The sequence below is a fragment of the Simochromis diagramma genome, unplaced genomic scaffold (genome assembly GCF_900408965.1).
Source record: "Simochromis diagramma unplaced genomic scaffold, fSimDia1.1 OVJJ01000685.1, whole genome shotgun sequence".
NCBI classification, from domain to species: Eukaryota; Metazoa; Chordata; class Actinopteri; order Cichliformes; family Cichlidae; genus Simochromis; species Simochromis diagramma.
Window position 1 is genome coordinate 12,102,339 of NW_024387477.1, and position 15,100 is coordinate 12,117,438.

At 40.8% G+C, this 15,100-nt stretch overlaps 2 protein-coding genes across 2 annotated transcripts; one reads left to right on the forward strand and one right to left on the reverse strand.

Moving 5' to 3' along the window:
* Positions 1-1,190: 1,190 nt before the first annotated feature.
* LOC120724385 (endonuclease domain-containing 1 protein-like) lies at positions 1,191-3,238 on the reverse strand. Its single transcript, XM_040016576.1, has 2 exons — positions 2,446-3,238; positions 1,191-2,183 (listed from the first exon to the last, which is right to left on the reverse strand). The coding sequence occupies exons 1-2, from the start codon at positions 2,743-2,745 to the stop codon at positions 1,575-1,577; spliced, it is 909 nt and encodes a 302-aa protein (XP_039872510.1). The 5' UTR covers positions 2,746-3,238; the 3' UTR covers positions 1,191-1,574.
* A 4,357-nt stretch (positions 3,239-7,595) lies between these two features.
* LOC120724118 (zinc-binding protein A33-like) lies at positions 7,596-14,026 on the forward strand. Its single transcript, XM_040016091.1, has 6 exons — positions 7,596-8,286; positions 9,014-9,109; positions 10,814-11,047; positions 11,220-11,242; positions 11,602-11,717; positions 12,404-14,026. The coding sequence occupies exons 1-6, from the start codon at positions 7,759-7,761 to the stop codon at positions 12,967-12,969; spliced, it is 1,563 nt and encodes a 520-aa protein (XP_039872025.1). The 5' UTR covers positions 7,596-7,758; the 3' UTR covers positions 12,970-14,026.
* Positions 14,027-15,100: the final 1,074 nt, after the last annotated feature.

Here is a 15,100-nt window from a genome sequence, read left to right on the forward strand (position 1 = left end):
TGAAATGTGTTGCACGGATCTCAGGCAAACCAGTGTTTACTGAGACAAGAAGAAAAACAAAGATCCAAGCAAATGGATATGATTTAAATAGTGGTTCATCATTTGGCTGTTTGCCACGTGATTGTGCACATCGAGTATAGCTAGATGTGGTGCACAATGCAACAGTTCACAATGCAACACGTGAAATGTGCATCCCATTTAGCACCATGTTTTCAGTGGCTGGAAGAGCCATGCAGGAGTTGCGGTGTTGTAGCATTTTCCTACAAAGAGTCTGTATCCAGATGTGTTTTCACTGTCTCCATAAATATTAAGTCTTTTTCTTTTTAAAGAAGACATAAAAAAGCTGTCCATCTGTCAGAAGGTCAGTTTGTTTGCAGAGTAAGGGTGAGTGGTGCATGAATGTGGAACGACTACCAGATCGGCTCCAGCGAGCCATTTTCTGCAGAAACAGGAAAGACAACAAGTAAAAAAGAACCTAATCACATCTTATTTGCGGTTTAGACATTTAAGTTTCATCATCGGCCCATCTGAACCAGAGTACAACTTAATTTATTAGAAAATAAATGTTGTTAGATAATAAATTCACTTCCTGTAGCTTTTTACCAAGTGACAGTACAGTTCCTGCTTGCTGATAAATTTAAAAATGGCCAGAAGAAACAAGAGGCGCTTGTGGTGTTGCAGCATTTTCCTTCAGAGAGTCTGTCTCCAGCTTTATATCAAGTTTTCTATAAAAATTAGGGCTTCTTGAGAGATGTGAAAGATTGGAAATAACACACCAAGCACAAATGCTGTGATGCTATCTATGGGTAACCAGTATTTAAACCATATCCATTTGCTTTGATCTTTGTTTTTCTTCTTGTCTCAGTAAACACTGGTTTGCCTGAGAACCGTGTTCTTTGTGTCACTGAAACTCGCTCTCTTGTGGGAACCAAATTTTCTGAACATATAAAAACTCACCATACCATAGTTCGACCTTTATTTAGCAACTGTCAGTTCACAGCAAGTCTGCGGTTTATTTATTTTCTTCATATGGTCAAATAATTCATGAGAAAGTTCCTCATTTCAACTATTTTTCTTTAGTTTGACACAATCATCATTAAATGTTGAACTGGGTAACATCAGTGGCAAACCTCTGAAAAAAAGTGACCCAGAAAGCTTGTCTGCCCCTAAAAAAGAGGAAAAAATGAAATCAGACATTTGTATAGACTTAGTATTTATTGATGGTGTTCCAGCTCAAATGTACATTTGTAATATGTAATCAATAACTGACTCATGTTAAAACCAGTGCAGTTTTATTTAAAAGAACTGAGCGCTTGCTACTCTCTGTGTTTGCCTTTTGAATCTATTGGAGAATAAACATTAAAATCACATACTTCAGTCTTGATTAATTGGAAAATTATAATGCTATTAAATGTGAGCGAAATGACATTAGCAGGAGTGGAAATGACATTTTTACAAAGTCAATCAGGGAAAAAAAAAAACAATTTCAGTCCATCATGTCCTCGATAATCAAGCAGAAGCTCGATAATTAAAACTGCAGCGAGTTTATCAGAGTCCGGTCAAGCTAAAGGCTTTTATGCCTGACAGCGGTTATCAAACAGACTGATGGGCATGGCCAGTCTTTTTGCCAGGATACCCTCCAGGTTCTCTAACGGCATCCTACTCACATCATAGCCCCGTACGCTGGGCTTCGCATTCTTATTAACTGGCACAATCTCCTCGCCGCTGTTCGGGTCGTTTCTTCCAACTGCAGCATACGTGGGGAAAAACTGCTTCACATTATTAGGGAGATCAGATTTAAATGATGGGCAGCAGTAGGCAGACCACATGTATTCAGGAACAGACACCCTGTTATTAATCCAGTGGTCCCCAGATTTGTATGGCATGGCCCCGGTGATCACGTACATGGTCCCGTTGCAGAACATCTTGAAATCTCTCAACACGTCATTCTCCAGTTTGCTCCAGGGTCCAGAGTTGGAGCCCTCTTTTTGGGGAACAATGTTTGTCAGGGTAAAGGTGGCTTTCCGGTTGTCGAGCGTCTTCTGGTGCAAGCTGGGATTGAGATGACCCTTGGTAAAGCTGGAGTTCCTGTAGTCATCAAGCACCGCCTGGCTTTCAATCACATTCTGGTCGACAGGGGTTTCAAAATGCTTCATATCTGGGCTGGCACCGGAAAATGCCAACTGACAGACGGAGGAAAAAGGACATGACCATGTTTAGAAACTATAAAAGAGTTTGCTGCTTCTGTTTGAGTTAAACAGTCACATAGCTTTAAACATGACGTCATTTGAAAATGCAAATGTCTCTTTCTTCATGGGTTCACAAAAGAAAACATATATGTGACTGTGTTTTTCATACGTGTTTTTTACGTATAATCTCTATTTTTCACCGGAAAAAAAAAACAATGAACACAACACTATAAAATAAGTGTCTGCTCCTTCTTACCTGCGGTTCATACCTCCAAACGGATTTGGGTCGTTTGCCATCAGCAGGACTCAGTCTGTACGCAGAGAACAAAGGCACTCGACGCTGACGATCATACAGGCTGGCAAAGTGGTACTGGTTTCTATAGCGCTGGCATATTGGCTGATATCCTGGTGCGCTGACACCCTGTGGGGGAGTTTTATTATAGAAGAAATTAGGGCAGTGGGAGAAGTCCTTGCCGATCTCGCCAACAACCAGGCTACAAAGAAGAAGTAGAAACAGAGCTCTGATGGAGGGTTGGAGCAAATTCCTTTGAGACATCTTCTGTAACAGATGAGCAGGTCAGCTGTAGATCAGAAACAGATTCTAGTAAGCAGACGAATCCCCAGAGTAAAATAATCCACAGTTGTTGTTTGTTAGTTCTGCATCTGCAAGCTAACACTGAGGTTTCCTCATTTATACCAAGAGCGTGGTAACAGTTCTTACCCACCCACATCGATGTTTACAATCAAACTTCCCCTGCTAACGAGCAGTCAGGCTCCCTTCTGAGAATCAAGTTTGCGTCACAGATTTAAAAAAAGATCTTGGATTCTTTTCAAATTTTAATCATTTGGAAATTTCGTCAAGGTAAATGGATAAATTTGGACCTACACACTTGTAGGAACACCTTGAGTTCTACAAATCCTGGGATTTTATTTGTCACACTATGTCAGTCTGATGACACACAACATGCACTGATGATATTAGTTTTAAAAAGAGCAAAAAACGTGTGGTAAAGTCACAGGAACTGACATTGCCTTCCCTGTTTGTTGTCTTGTACAAGTTGATTTTTTATCTTGAGTACACTTAGTCCAGAATTTTTAATAACCAGGAGAATCTCCCTTATTATACTTTGTACCTAAAAAAAAGAAACATCATGGAAAACTTTGAGAAGTGTGTCTCGTTTAAGGCAGAGCGGTGTGACATGCGATGCTTTTCATAATGAAAATCAAACACTCGTTTCTGTTACCGCTGTCCTAAACCAGCTCCAGCACATGTTTAATGCAGCATCAGGTGTTTATTGACAGTCATTTGACAAATTATGTATTTATGTAATCACATGCTGTCAAATATTACTGTTTCTCTTTCTGTCTCATTGGTTTCGGTGTAATGCAGTTTTTCCTTCTGTCATCAAAACTCCGCTCGATGTCAGAACCAGTAGGATTCTGAAAGACAAAAAAAGCTCCTCGCAGAGCTTCCCTGATTTCACAATTGCCAAAATAGCAAATGTTTACTACCAGTATGTGGCTTCTTTATTTTGTTATGTGCTCAATTTGTGGGGAAATTCTCAATTTTAGTCAGTTTTTAATCAAAAAAATTATGATTCACTACATTTAGGGATTGTCAGAATGCAGAAAAAGCAAAAAATATGAAAGAAACCATGGTCACAGCAGAAAACTACAGATTAGATATTTTTCACACATCTAAATGAAACACATCCTGATACTTTTGTGTGAAAGGAAAGTTTGTTTTCTACAAGCTACTGGTTCTATGTTGTAGTAATGGTTTTCTGTATGACTTTATCAGTATCTCACATCACTGTGGAGGAATTGTGGTTCACTCTTCTTTACAGCGTTGGTTGCAAAGAAGACGGCTTGTGTCCATCTGTTTAATCATGGACATCAATTTAAGGTCTGAAATTTCTCTGGGACATTGCAATATCTTGATGCTTTTGTTTTTCTGCCATTCTGTTGTAGATTTGCTGCTATGCTTGGGATCATTGTTTTATTGCACGGCCCAGTCATCACAAAAACGGGTGCTTCCGTGTTCTTTTAGAGCAAAGAGGCTTTCTCCTGATAGTCCTTCCAAACAAGACAAACTTGTTTATTCTTCTTCTAATGGTCATGACCTTTAAAATTTAACATGCTAACTGAGGCCTGTAGAGTCTGAGAGCTTTTGGGTTTTCAGCAGTTTTGCATTGTTGCAAATTTTTGGAGTGAATTTGCTGGAATTTCCAATCTTGGGAAGATTATGGCATTGTGTTAACCAACATCTGAATGCTCTAAACCTCTGCTTTTATAGAGCCGGTCATACTTGCATTTGATTAGCAGTGCCCGACTACTTCACTTTAAAAGTAGAATGGGAGGCAGAACCTTCAGCTTCCTGGCCCTCTTCTGTGGAGCCAGCTCCCAGTTTGTATTCAGGAGGCAGACCCCTCTCTACTTTTAAGATTAGTCTTAAAACTTTTCTTTTTGATATAGCAGATAGATAGATAGATTCTTCCCACTGTCGCCAACTGTTTGTGTGATTTGGTGCTATATAAATAAATTGAAATAATTAAATTACTTCTTACCCACTTAATTCCAGTAGTAAGGATGTATTTAATTTTTCACAGTACTGCACAGGTGAAAATATATTTACATAATAACTTAAACTGACTAAATGTATACATATTTAAGATTATACATATTGAATACATATTACCTCTGGTTTTAGTAAGCCTGACCGCATATTACTTGGTATTATTCAGCCATCAAACCTCATGGAATTACTCTCTCACTATCTACAGCATTTGTGGGCATTGGGAAAATGTCATATTTACTGGTTTCAGTTTTCTATGATTTATAGGATTTCAAATGTGTGAAACACACTGCCTCTACATCTAGCCACGATTGATCTGTTTCTACAGAAATGCAGGATGTTACGGTGTAGTGAAAAATTAACACAGAACGCACACAAATGCAGAACAAAAACTATAAATGCCATATTTACTTTCACAGTGTTTATGGAGAAGTATACAAGTACAAGGACCGGTGTCTTTGTGGATCTAAAAAAAGCACATGACAGGGAGCTTAGAGCGGAACTGTGGGACTGCAAGAGGAAGTCAGGAGTGGCAGAGAAGTATGCGAGGCTGGTGTAGGACATGTATGAGGACAGCGAGACAGCGGTGAGGTGTGAGGTAGGAGTGAAATGTGGGGATGGCATTACATCAGGGAACTGACCTTCCTACTTAAGATGGTGATGGACAGGCTGACAGATGAAGGAGTCTCCTTTGACAACGGGTGTAGGGAGCAGGTGGAAGAGAGCCTAGGTGGAGGTATGCTCTAGGTGAAGAAAGGAGTGCAGGTAGGGTGGAGTGGGCTTCAGGTGTGATTTGTGGCATGATAGAAGAGAGAATGAAAGGGAGGATTTACAAGAAGGTAGGAAGACGTGCTATGATGTATGCTTTGAAGACTGTGGGACTAACAAAAAGACAGGTGGCAGATTTAAAGGTGTTAAGATTTTCTCTGGATTAGAAAGGAGGGCATGCAGAGGACTGTTGTAGCAGATGGGGATGCTAGTGACAGGGTGAGATAATCTACTGTAGCGACCCCTAAAGGGAGAAGTGGAAAGAAGAAGAAGACTCACAAGCTGTTTGAGTTTTTGGGCACACAAAAGTTTAGACGTAATCTCACCTCTCTGAGAAACCCCTAAATAATCTTAGAAATGAGACCATTTGTTGAGAAAATGTTTTTAATATTCATGAGAAAACCACCAGAATGGAAAACTTGTTATAATATTTAATATATCGCCTCCCTCCCAAAATATTCTGATAGTTAATTTGTGAAATGGATACAGTTTACAACAAGCTGGTCTCAAATTTAGCGTCTGGAGGAAAAAATCCAGGAGAAATGGAGCAAATACTGCATCAGTCCTTATCTTAAAAATGCACCTGGTAGACTGATCATCAGGGCCATCTACTGAGCACTCAGAGGAACAACAGCAGGTGGCAGGATGACCTACATGACCCTGACATTAATCATGCAAAGTGTATAAAATTGACTGAGACTAATAAGACTTTATTTGTATTAGCGTGTAATCCATGGACAGGCAGGGATATAATTTTAATTGAAGAACGCTGGCAAGAATGTTTTTTTTTCTTGGTGTCAGCTACTTTCCCTTCCCTTCTTCCTTGCTCTGTGTCATGCTTTGCTGACTGGAAGGCTGTGTGTGTGTGTGTGTGTGTGTGTGTGTGTGTGTGTGTGTGTGTGTGTGTGTGTGTGTGTGTGTGTGTGTGTGTGTGTGTGTGTGTGTGTTCTTGGGGATAACCTGGGGAGACAAGTTTAATTTAAATCCCAATTAAAGGCCAAATTAAAGAGCCCTTATACGTGTACGCTAATGCTCTCTTACATGAGTATTAACACACATTTATTCAGTGTTGTCTATATTAAGTAGCTGCGCCTCTACAGTGTAATGCAGTCAAATCCATAAATGCCATGAATGGGACTTGATTACACCGACACTGTGAAAACATGTAGGGTAAAACCTGTGATGTATATGTGAAGAAGGAAACTCAAATGCATTTCAACGCTTCAAAACTTAGTTTCAATCTTCAAAAGCCTTTAAATGCTTTTGATTCTGTCTGAGATGGGTGTTGTTCCAAAAAGCGATCATCTGATTTCTAATGTTTCTGTATGTTTCCATGTTTAATGTCTTTACTTATATTTGTAAATAGACTGTGATCAATAGGATTTAAGAAGAGATTATACATAAAATATAGAAATTAGTAAAAGTATTTCTGCGTTATTGTAGCTACATTGTAATGAATCCAGCCCCTTTTGGCCACTTAAAACATCTTTATAGAGCTATGATGTCATAATTGTTGCAATTTATGCTGCCTTCTTGGCAAGATCTTTAAAAAACCCTACATTTTAATGTCAATAAAAACTTTTTCGGTGGATAAATAAAGGATAAATAAAAGCAACTATGGCAAACACTAATTGCAGATTTTACTTTATGACAGGAATTATGTTTCTGTCTCAAAATGACTTGATATGCTCAAAAAGAGATAGGTTTGCCATATGTTTGTATGAGTTTATAGGCCAACAACTTATTCAGAGCTGTTTATATACGGGCAATCGTTTTTTGAAAAATACGGGAAATCACTTTTTTGTTTGTGTCGTTTACCCTAGAAGTTTCCGCTCACACGTTTCTGATTTATTTCCTGTAAGTGTTTAATAATTTAAAAACTTATAAACCAACAAGTAAGACAATTGGTACAACCCCCTTTTAAAAATTCCGCGTATATTTCCTCGCAGCAATAACGTGACCTTTCTTGTTACTGTTCTCTTCCTTCTAAGAAACCCTCTTTCGCTCAGGGCAATCATAAACACACTGCGCCCTTTAAAGGAGCCCTTCATCACGCCCAGCCGAGCCTGTTTCTACACGCCTTTGGTCGCTTCCGTGAAAAAAGTCGTACTGCTGTCAGCGTCAGACCACTCCCTCTCTGAATGTGAACGGAAGAGCAGTTTAGTCTTCTTTCCCTGTCACAGTGTTTCCCACAGACGTGTCTTCTGAGAAGTATGAGCGCAGTAGATGATGGCGGAGGCCAGCGCGCTTGAAGAGCTACAGTCGGAGCTCACCTGCCCGGTGTGTTTGGAACTCTTCCGTGATCCCGTGATCCTTGAGTGCGGGCACCACTTCTGCCAGGTGTGCATCATCCAGTGCTGGGAAGCTAAGGCGGACGAACTCTCGAGTTGCCCGAAGTGTAGAAAGTCGTGCGCCCGGAAACTGCGACCCAACTCGCTCCTGTGCAACGTCGTGGATAGTGTGCGCAGAGCCCGCGCCATGGACGCGGCCGCGGGGATGTGCGTGTGGGACCACGAAGGTACGCTGGAGATGCCCGAGGACCGCGAGCGGGGTTCCAGCATGAGCAGCGTGGCCTCGTCCATCGGGCACTGGCCACGCCTGGGAATGGGTTTGGATATGTGCGAGGAGCACGAGGAGAAGCTGAAGCTCTACTGTGAGGATGACCAGCTTCCCATCTGCCTAGTGTGCGGGATGTCTCGAGACCACAAGAACCACAATGTCATCCCCATTACAGAGGCTTTTGAAAGCTACAGGGTACTGTTTTGTTATTGGCTCGTTTTTAAGGCTCCCGGTCTTCCAAAAACTTAAATCAGGCATATACAGACATGGTATTGAGATTTGACCAACATAATCACCAAATTTGATTTATTTTTCTACTGTATTTTTTTGCTCTATAGTATAACAGCTGGAGCTTCTAGATAAAACAAGCAATCAGAGTTTCAAGGAGTGCCATACTTTACAATGCTTATTGGACACTCCTCTTATTGTACTACAGTACTGTAAGTTTCACAAGTATTCCTATAAGTCAAGTCAAAACTACTTTTTTACTAAAAAAACTCAACTGCTCTAATGTAGCAAGCAGGCTTTTCATAGATGTAGCAGTTGTGCTTTAAAGAGCACACTCCCTGTCTGCCCCAGGAGCCTTTGGGTATTTTTGTGCGTTACAGGAATTCAGCAGGCCTGTGTGAGCTTCACTACCTTTCAAACCTGGCAGCTGACCTTCATCATGTTGTTTGGAGACCCGCTCTGAGAGGCCTCTCTGTGTGTCTTAACATGTTTAAGCAGTGCTAAATTCCAGCTTTGTTAGATTTTTGGGGTCAGGGCGCTCAGTTGAGGATTGGCGGATGTATGACTCCCATTAAAGACGGGATGTTGTTCGGACTGACGCACGAATCAAATTAACTGTTGATTGAAGCGTAATCTGGTTTATATAACCTCTTCTCAACAAACGTTTTTATGTGATTATCTGTTTGTCCTGCAGGGTAAGCTGTCTGTGGTTCTGGAGAGGGTTCAGGTGCAGACACAGGAGGCCACACTCTTCCAAAAACAGACCAATGAAAAGATCCTCCTCATTAAGGTATCACGTCTCTGTGTGTGCTGGCTGTTTCTTTGTGAAGCACTGTGAAAGAAAAACACTCCAGTGTGTTTGTCCTCTAAATATAACCAGAAATTCTAGCGGCCAGGCAACATTCTGACGCATTTCTCCACCTTTACCTGTCAAGACAGAGGGATGACTGGTGGTACTAATGACTGGTGCTGACACACCATGTTCTTACTCATCTTTCATTTAGACGTGATGATTATCAGGAGCTCATCCTGGACTAAAAAGGGAGGTTCATGAACATTCATACACATCATTTTGTGTTTATCTTCGTCATGCGCTCTTCTTTCACAGGCTGTGCATGTGCCCTAACTGCTTCATGTCACACAGCTTGCGAGGGAACTCAGCTGATAGAGTTTCGACAGGCACAGGAAGAAGTTCACTGAAACGCTCGCTGTGTGTGTTAAACACACATATGAGGGTAGTGTTAGAGAATGCACTGGAGCATTTCTGCCGTGGCAGATAACTTCGTCTAGCTCTGCTCCAGGTTATCACAGACCGTTTCCTTTCCTATCTGTGTGTTTAAATGTGTCAGCGGGTGTATTTTCCTGTCTGTCTGTTTGACCCAGTTTACATGCAGATTCACAGATTTTTTTTTTTCTTCACTTCTCCCTTTCTCTGTCAGTATGACAGGATGTGGTTGAGCAGAGGAAGTTTGTCAATTTTTCTTCTCTGTGTTAAAAATACAGACATACCTCTATCTATCTATCGATTGATCGATCTAGTAAAAACTTTTATATCTCAGTAAGATATAATAATTTGTGCCACATATGACATAAAATGTATCGTCTCCTCATAACAAATACTGATTTTTCCTATTTGATGAACCACTTCTGGTCTGAATGGTCACAGTTTAAAGTTGTTGATTTAATCTGTTGAACATAAGATTGTAGTCATATTTCCAGAGAAGAAAAAAAACCTGTATTTTTATTCAATAATAACAGTAAAATAGGACACTTCCGGTTTTAGTGTCACACCATTGCAGTCAATGAGAAGTAAGTGTGTCCTCATTTTCACTGACACGCAACAGTTAAAAAAATAATAATATACTTGTTAAATAATAATAACTCTCTAATAATAAAACCCTATTAAAACAACAGTATGTAACAGAAATTTCAAATGTGACAAAATAAAACTGAACCCCACCGTTTGTCACAGCATAGCTCGGTATTTTTCCACCCCAGGAAGAGCTTAAAAAGACTCAGAGATCGTTATCATACAAACTCTAAAGCAGTTAAGCATTTTGAAGACAGACTTGGTTTCTGTCAGCTTTAAGGGGCATTTTTGAGTCGTGCTATTGCTTTAACCTCCTAAGACCCGAACTCTTTCATGGCATGCATTTTTAATTTCTTTTTGCTATTTGCGGGACTCGATTTAAAAACAAAGAGTTATCTTTTTATCTGATTTTGCTCTACAAGGGCCAGAGATCCACATATGGGGACATTCGTTTTAAATTTCGATAAAACAGTGGCAGTATAATGTCCTCGTAAGAGACATCAGGCCCTTGTAGAGCAAAATGTAGTATTGTGGTCTAGACAACCCAAAATTGGATGTCCACATATGTGGACGCCAGGTTAGAGGAGGTTAAAAAAGAAAAAAAGTTGTACAAATCAGCTGTGCTTTACGTACTGACAGGCAAAGTTCTTGTTCTCTGTGACCAAATTCCTCGCTGCATTTCAGGAGCGAGCGGGAGATTTGGAGGAGCTGGTCTCTGCAGAGTTTGGCCGTATGAGGGAGTTCCTCGTTGAAGAGGAGGAGCGCATAAAGGAAAAACGGCAGAAGCAGAAGGAGGAGAAGCTTCAGCAGCTGGAGGAGGCGCTCACTCAGTCCACGGAGCAGATCAGCCAACTGGAGATTACAGCCGATAAACTTCGGCTCAAACTTAGAGAAGAAGAAAATCCTGAGCAACTCAAGGTGAGAGAAGAAGAGACGGGGCAGAGGAGAAGGATTTATGGACGAGCCACATATTTCTCATAATCTTTCAGTATACTTTGCTAATAATTGGAGCACATATAAAAGAATACTGAATAAAGAATGAATGAAAGTCCCATGTTTGTAATCACAGGCCTGTTTTTATCTGTTTCAGGGGATCAAAGATTTTATTGGAGGGTGAGTACTACTGTAATCTTATCCAAGAAGTTCTGTCAGAGCTAATCAAATATCTAGGCCATCTTCTCATTTATCTCATCATGACTTTTGCCCAAAAGTCACAAGGCAATCACGTCCGTTTTGAGTTGTTTTCGAACAGAATGAGAGGTTGTGATTGTTCCAGCTAGAAACACATTTTTTTCAGTTTCAAATTTCATTTTAAATGTGGAGAGTAAAGGTTTTCGTTAGTTTCTTCTTAAACGAAGGTTACTTGTACTTACTTAAATACTTCGAATATGCTATAAAACACAAGTTCACAAGCATATAGTTTTGGATGTTTCATAATCTTTAAAACGACTTTCTTTCCCTCTCCCTCTCAGGGCAGAGAGCTTGTTTGAGCGCCCTGCAGAGATGGCTGTGGACCTGCAATCTGGAGACTTTCTGGGACCTCTCCAGTACAGGATTTGGAGGAAAATGAGCTCAATTCTTCAGCCAGGTATAAAGATAACACACGTCATGCAAACCAAGGTCAAGAGAACAATAGTGCTCATTAGTCATTAACTGTCTAGTCTGGAAAAAACACTGACGCAGCGCTTGTAGCCTCTAGTATCCTTCAAAAACCAAAACCACAGGCCCCAATACAACAAATCCAACTTCAAAGCCCCCGCAGAGCAACAGAAGGCCTTATACAACTGATTTCACAGACTCACTAATGCTTTTTATGACAAACAGTGGTGTGACATCAAAATTTGTTGGAATACTCCTTTAAAAAGATTTGGCTGCGTCTAGAAAAGACTTATTTGTGATTCAACTCATTGTTCAGTCTCGTTTCAGCCTGCTCTGACTGGCAGTGAGTTTCAAGCGTGACTCCATTTGTTCTCTGAACTTAACCTCTTTGTTAGTCGAGCGTACACATGCTTACTTTGGGTCCGTGATGACCTCAAACATCACTGCTGTAAAACCAGGCTCCTCTCCAGAAATTTATTTAATCTCTGGATACATCGGAGCCACGTTATTTATATTTAATGTGCGTCCATGTAGCTGATGCTCGTCTTACACTAATTGCGCAGGCTGGCATTCAGTATCTTGCTGAAGGTCACTCCAGAGGAGTTCGGGTGGTGTCAGTTCCTGTAAACATGTTTCACCTTCATTGGTTTGTCTCTGTTTTTCATGTCCTCCCAGCTGTGACACCTGTGACTCTTGACCCAGACACAGCCTACCCTTGTCTGTGGGTTTCCCCGTGTCGCACCAGCGTCCAGGTAGGAAAACTACAAGCGAACCTGCCCAACAACCCCGAGCGCTTCACCCGCTACAACATTGTCCTGGGCTCTGAAGCCTTCTCTTCAGGCAGACACTACTGGGAGGTCGAGGTAGGCTCTAAGACGGCGTGGGGACTGGGCGTGGCCACAGCTTCCGTCAACAGGAAAGATGAGATCAGCCTTTGCCCGGATGATGGTTTCTGGACGCTGGTGCTGAGGGACAGCGGAAACGGCACCAGCGAGTATGAAGCTTGCACTGACATAGAGGAGAACTTATTATATCCCTCCAAACCTCCGAAGAGAGTGGGGATATACCTGGACTACGGTCGTGGCCTAGTGTCGTTTTATGATGCTGGAGACATGGGCCACCTCTTCACATTCAATGATGCAAAATTCAAAGAGCCTGTTTTCCCCTACTTCAATCCCTGGCCGATCATCAACGGACACAACCGGGAGCCGCTCACCATAGTAACGCCACACTGGGGATAGATGGCCTTTTTTTTTTCATCAGAGAACCGACACTGCGCATCAAACAGATTCAGGATCAAACTGCAGACTCGGCTGCTAATAACTTTAAGGGACTTGTCTCATTAGCATTCACACATCTGTCTTATTACAAGGACTTTTTAGGGGTATGACGACGGTCTTGTAAGGCTGTCAAGCTGTGGATGAAACATCAGAAGGACAAGAAAGGCGACACTTCAATCAATCTAGCTGCAAAGAAAGTACATGAAAAGATAATCAATGAACTGTTTAGCTAAAACCTAATCTGTTTGATCCATTATTCCTGTGTGCCACCGAGCTCCGTTGCTGTTTGACAAATACTGTTATAAACACAACCTGACACAGTCTTTTATTGTGGTGAGCACACACACACTGGTTTTATTCTCAGTCAGTCGAATGCACATCTTCCTTCTGATGGATATATTCAGCAGTGCACCAAATGCATATTAATCTGCACCTAAACTAGTTCCAAACAGATGACTGTGTCTTCTTTTTGAGTAATTTTTGCTGAAACAGACATTTAAAGAAAACATTTCTGACATTTTGTATTTTAACGTGAGTTTTTATAACTATGATATCAAAACATGGTTTGTTTTGGCTTTTTTAACTGGATTTTCTAGCAAAGTTTTTAATGTTTTTTGTATTTTTTAAAGTATTTTACAGAAAGTATATCTACTGCTATCATTCAGCACATTGTTTGTGTTTCATCTAACAATGCAATACCATTTTATTTAAGGTATTCAGTTGTTTTATCTCTGTGCCATTGAAAACCTAATGGGTGTAGTATGTTATGACAGTATGAGTTCTGCAGTATGATTCGTCCACCACCTTCATATTTGTCTAACACTAATCTGAAATGTAGTTTACTAATCGTCTGTTTGTATCCTCGGAGTTTAATGTTGTAAAGCTAATGTAATGTGAAGTGATAGTCACCAATGTCTAGATCAGGGGTCGGCAACCTGCGGCTCCGGAGCCGCATGTGACTCTTTAGTCCTGCGGCTCCGCGTGGTTTTGGAAAATAAATTAGAAGTATTTAGCTGAAGTGTATTTTATTTATGTTAGTTCTTTTTTTAACTTGTAGTTCTAAATTGGAAGATTATTGTGATATTGAAATATAAAAATAAAATTATATTCTATTATTTTTTTCATCGCTCAAAATAAGCGTCACACTCGTGGAAGCCGGTATACCCGCCGAAACGCCGTGCATCTATCGAGACTTTCAACCCCAGGTAGGTCAATTATGGATCTTCGGATCCACATGATGTCAGCAGCTATTCTCCACCGTGAACTATGTTAAAAACAAACGCCGCTCACGCCTCACAGATGACAGCTTACAGTCCTGCGTAAAGATGAAAGTGACTTCGTACAGCCCCGATTTGCAGACGCTGTGCGCAGAGGTTCGGGAGCAGAAGTCCCATTGTAAACATATCACGGCAGACCCGACGATGTTTGCATGAACATGCTTTTCAGCATCTCTTTATTGACCACTTTTCACACACGGTTGCTGACACATACAGCAGGCTGTAGCTTTTCAGACGTAAAGGCGGCGAGGCGTGATTGCGGGTGCCGCTCAGGTGCGTCCGCCCTCCCCTGCAGCGGCGCTGCAGACCACACCCCGCCACACACATTAACCAGGTAGAATACATATTTAGGGAGAATTTTGCAAATATCTATTTTTCATTTTTTAGCAGCATAGTGCTTTTTTTTTTTTTCCAATTATTTTTTAAAAGTCAGGTCAAGGCTCCAAAAGCCCAAAGGCGATATAACAGTTTTTGTTTGCTACATGGATCATTTTAGTTCAGCTGGGCGTCTTTCCTTTTGTTATATTTCTTTAAGAGTTCAAAATGTGTTAATTACATAAATAAAATGTAATTTTCTCTGTAGCACTTCAAGGATTTCATAAGCAACACACCTTAGTTGTTCAAACAAGGCATAAAGGTAAAAAAACAATATATACAGTGTTCTCTTCATTTTAGATGTCAAAAAGTATTTGCGGCTCCCAGTGTTTTCTTTTGCGTGGAAACCGGGTCCAAGTGGCTCTTTCGGTGTTAAAGGTTGCTGACCCCTGGCCTAGATAGCTGACATGAGAGTTTTAGGGTATAATTAACTTTGATTG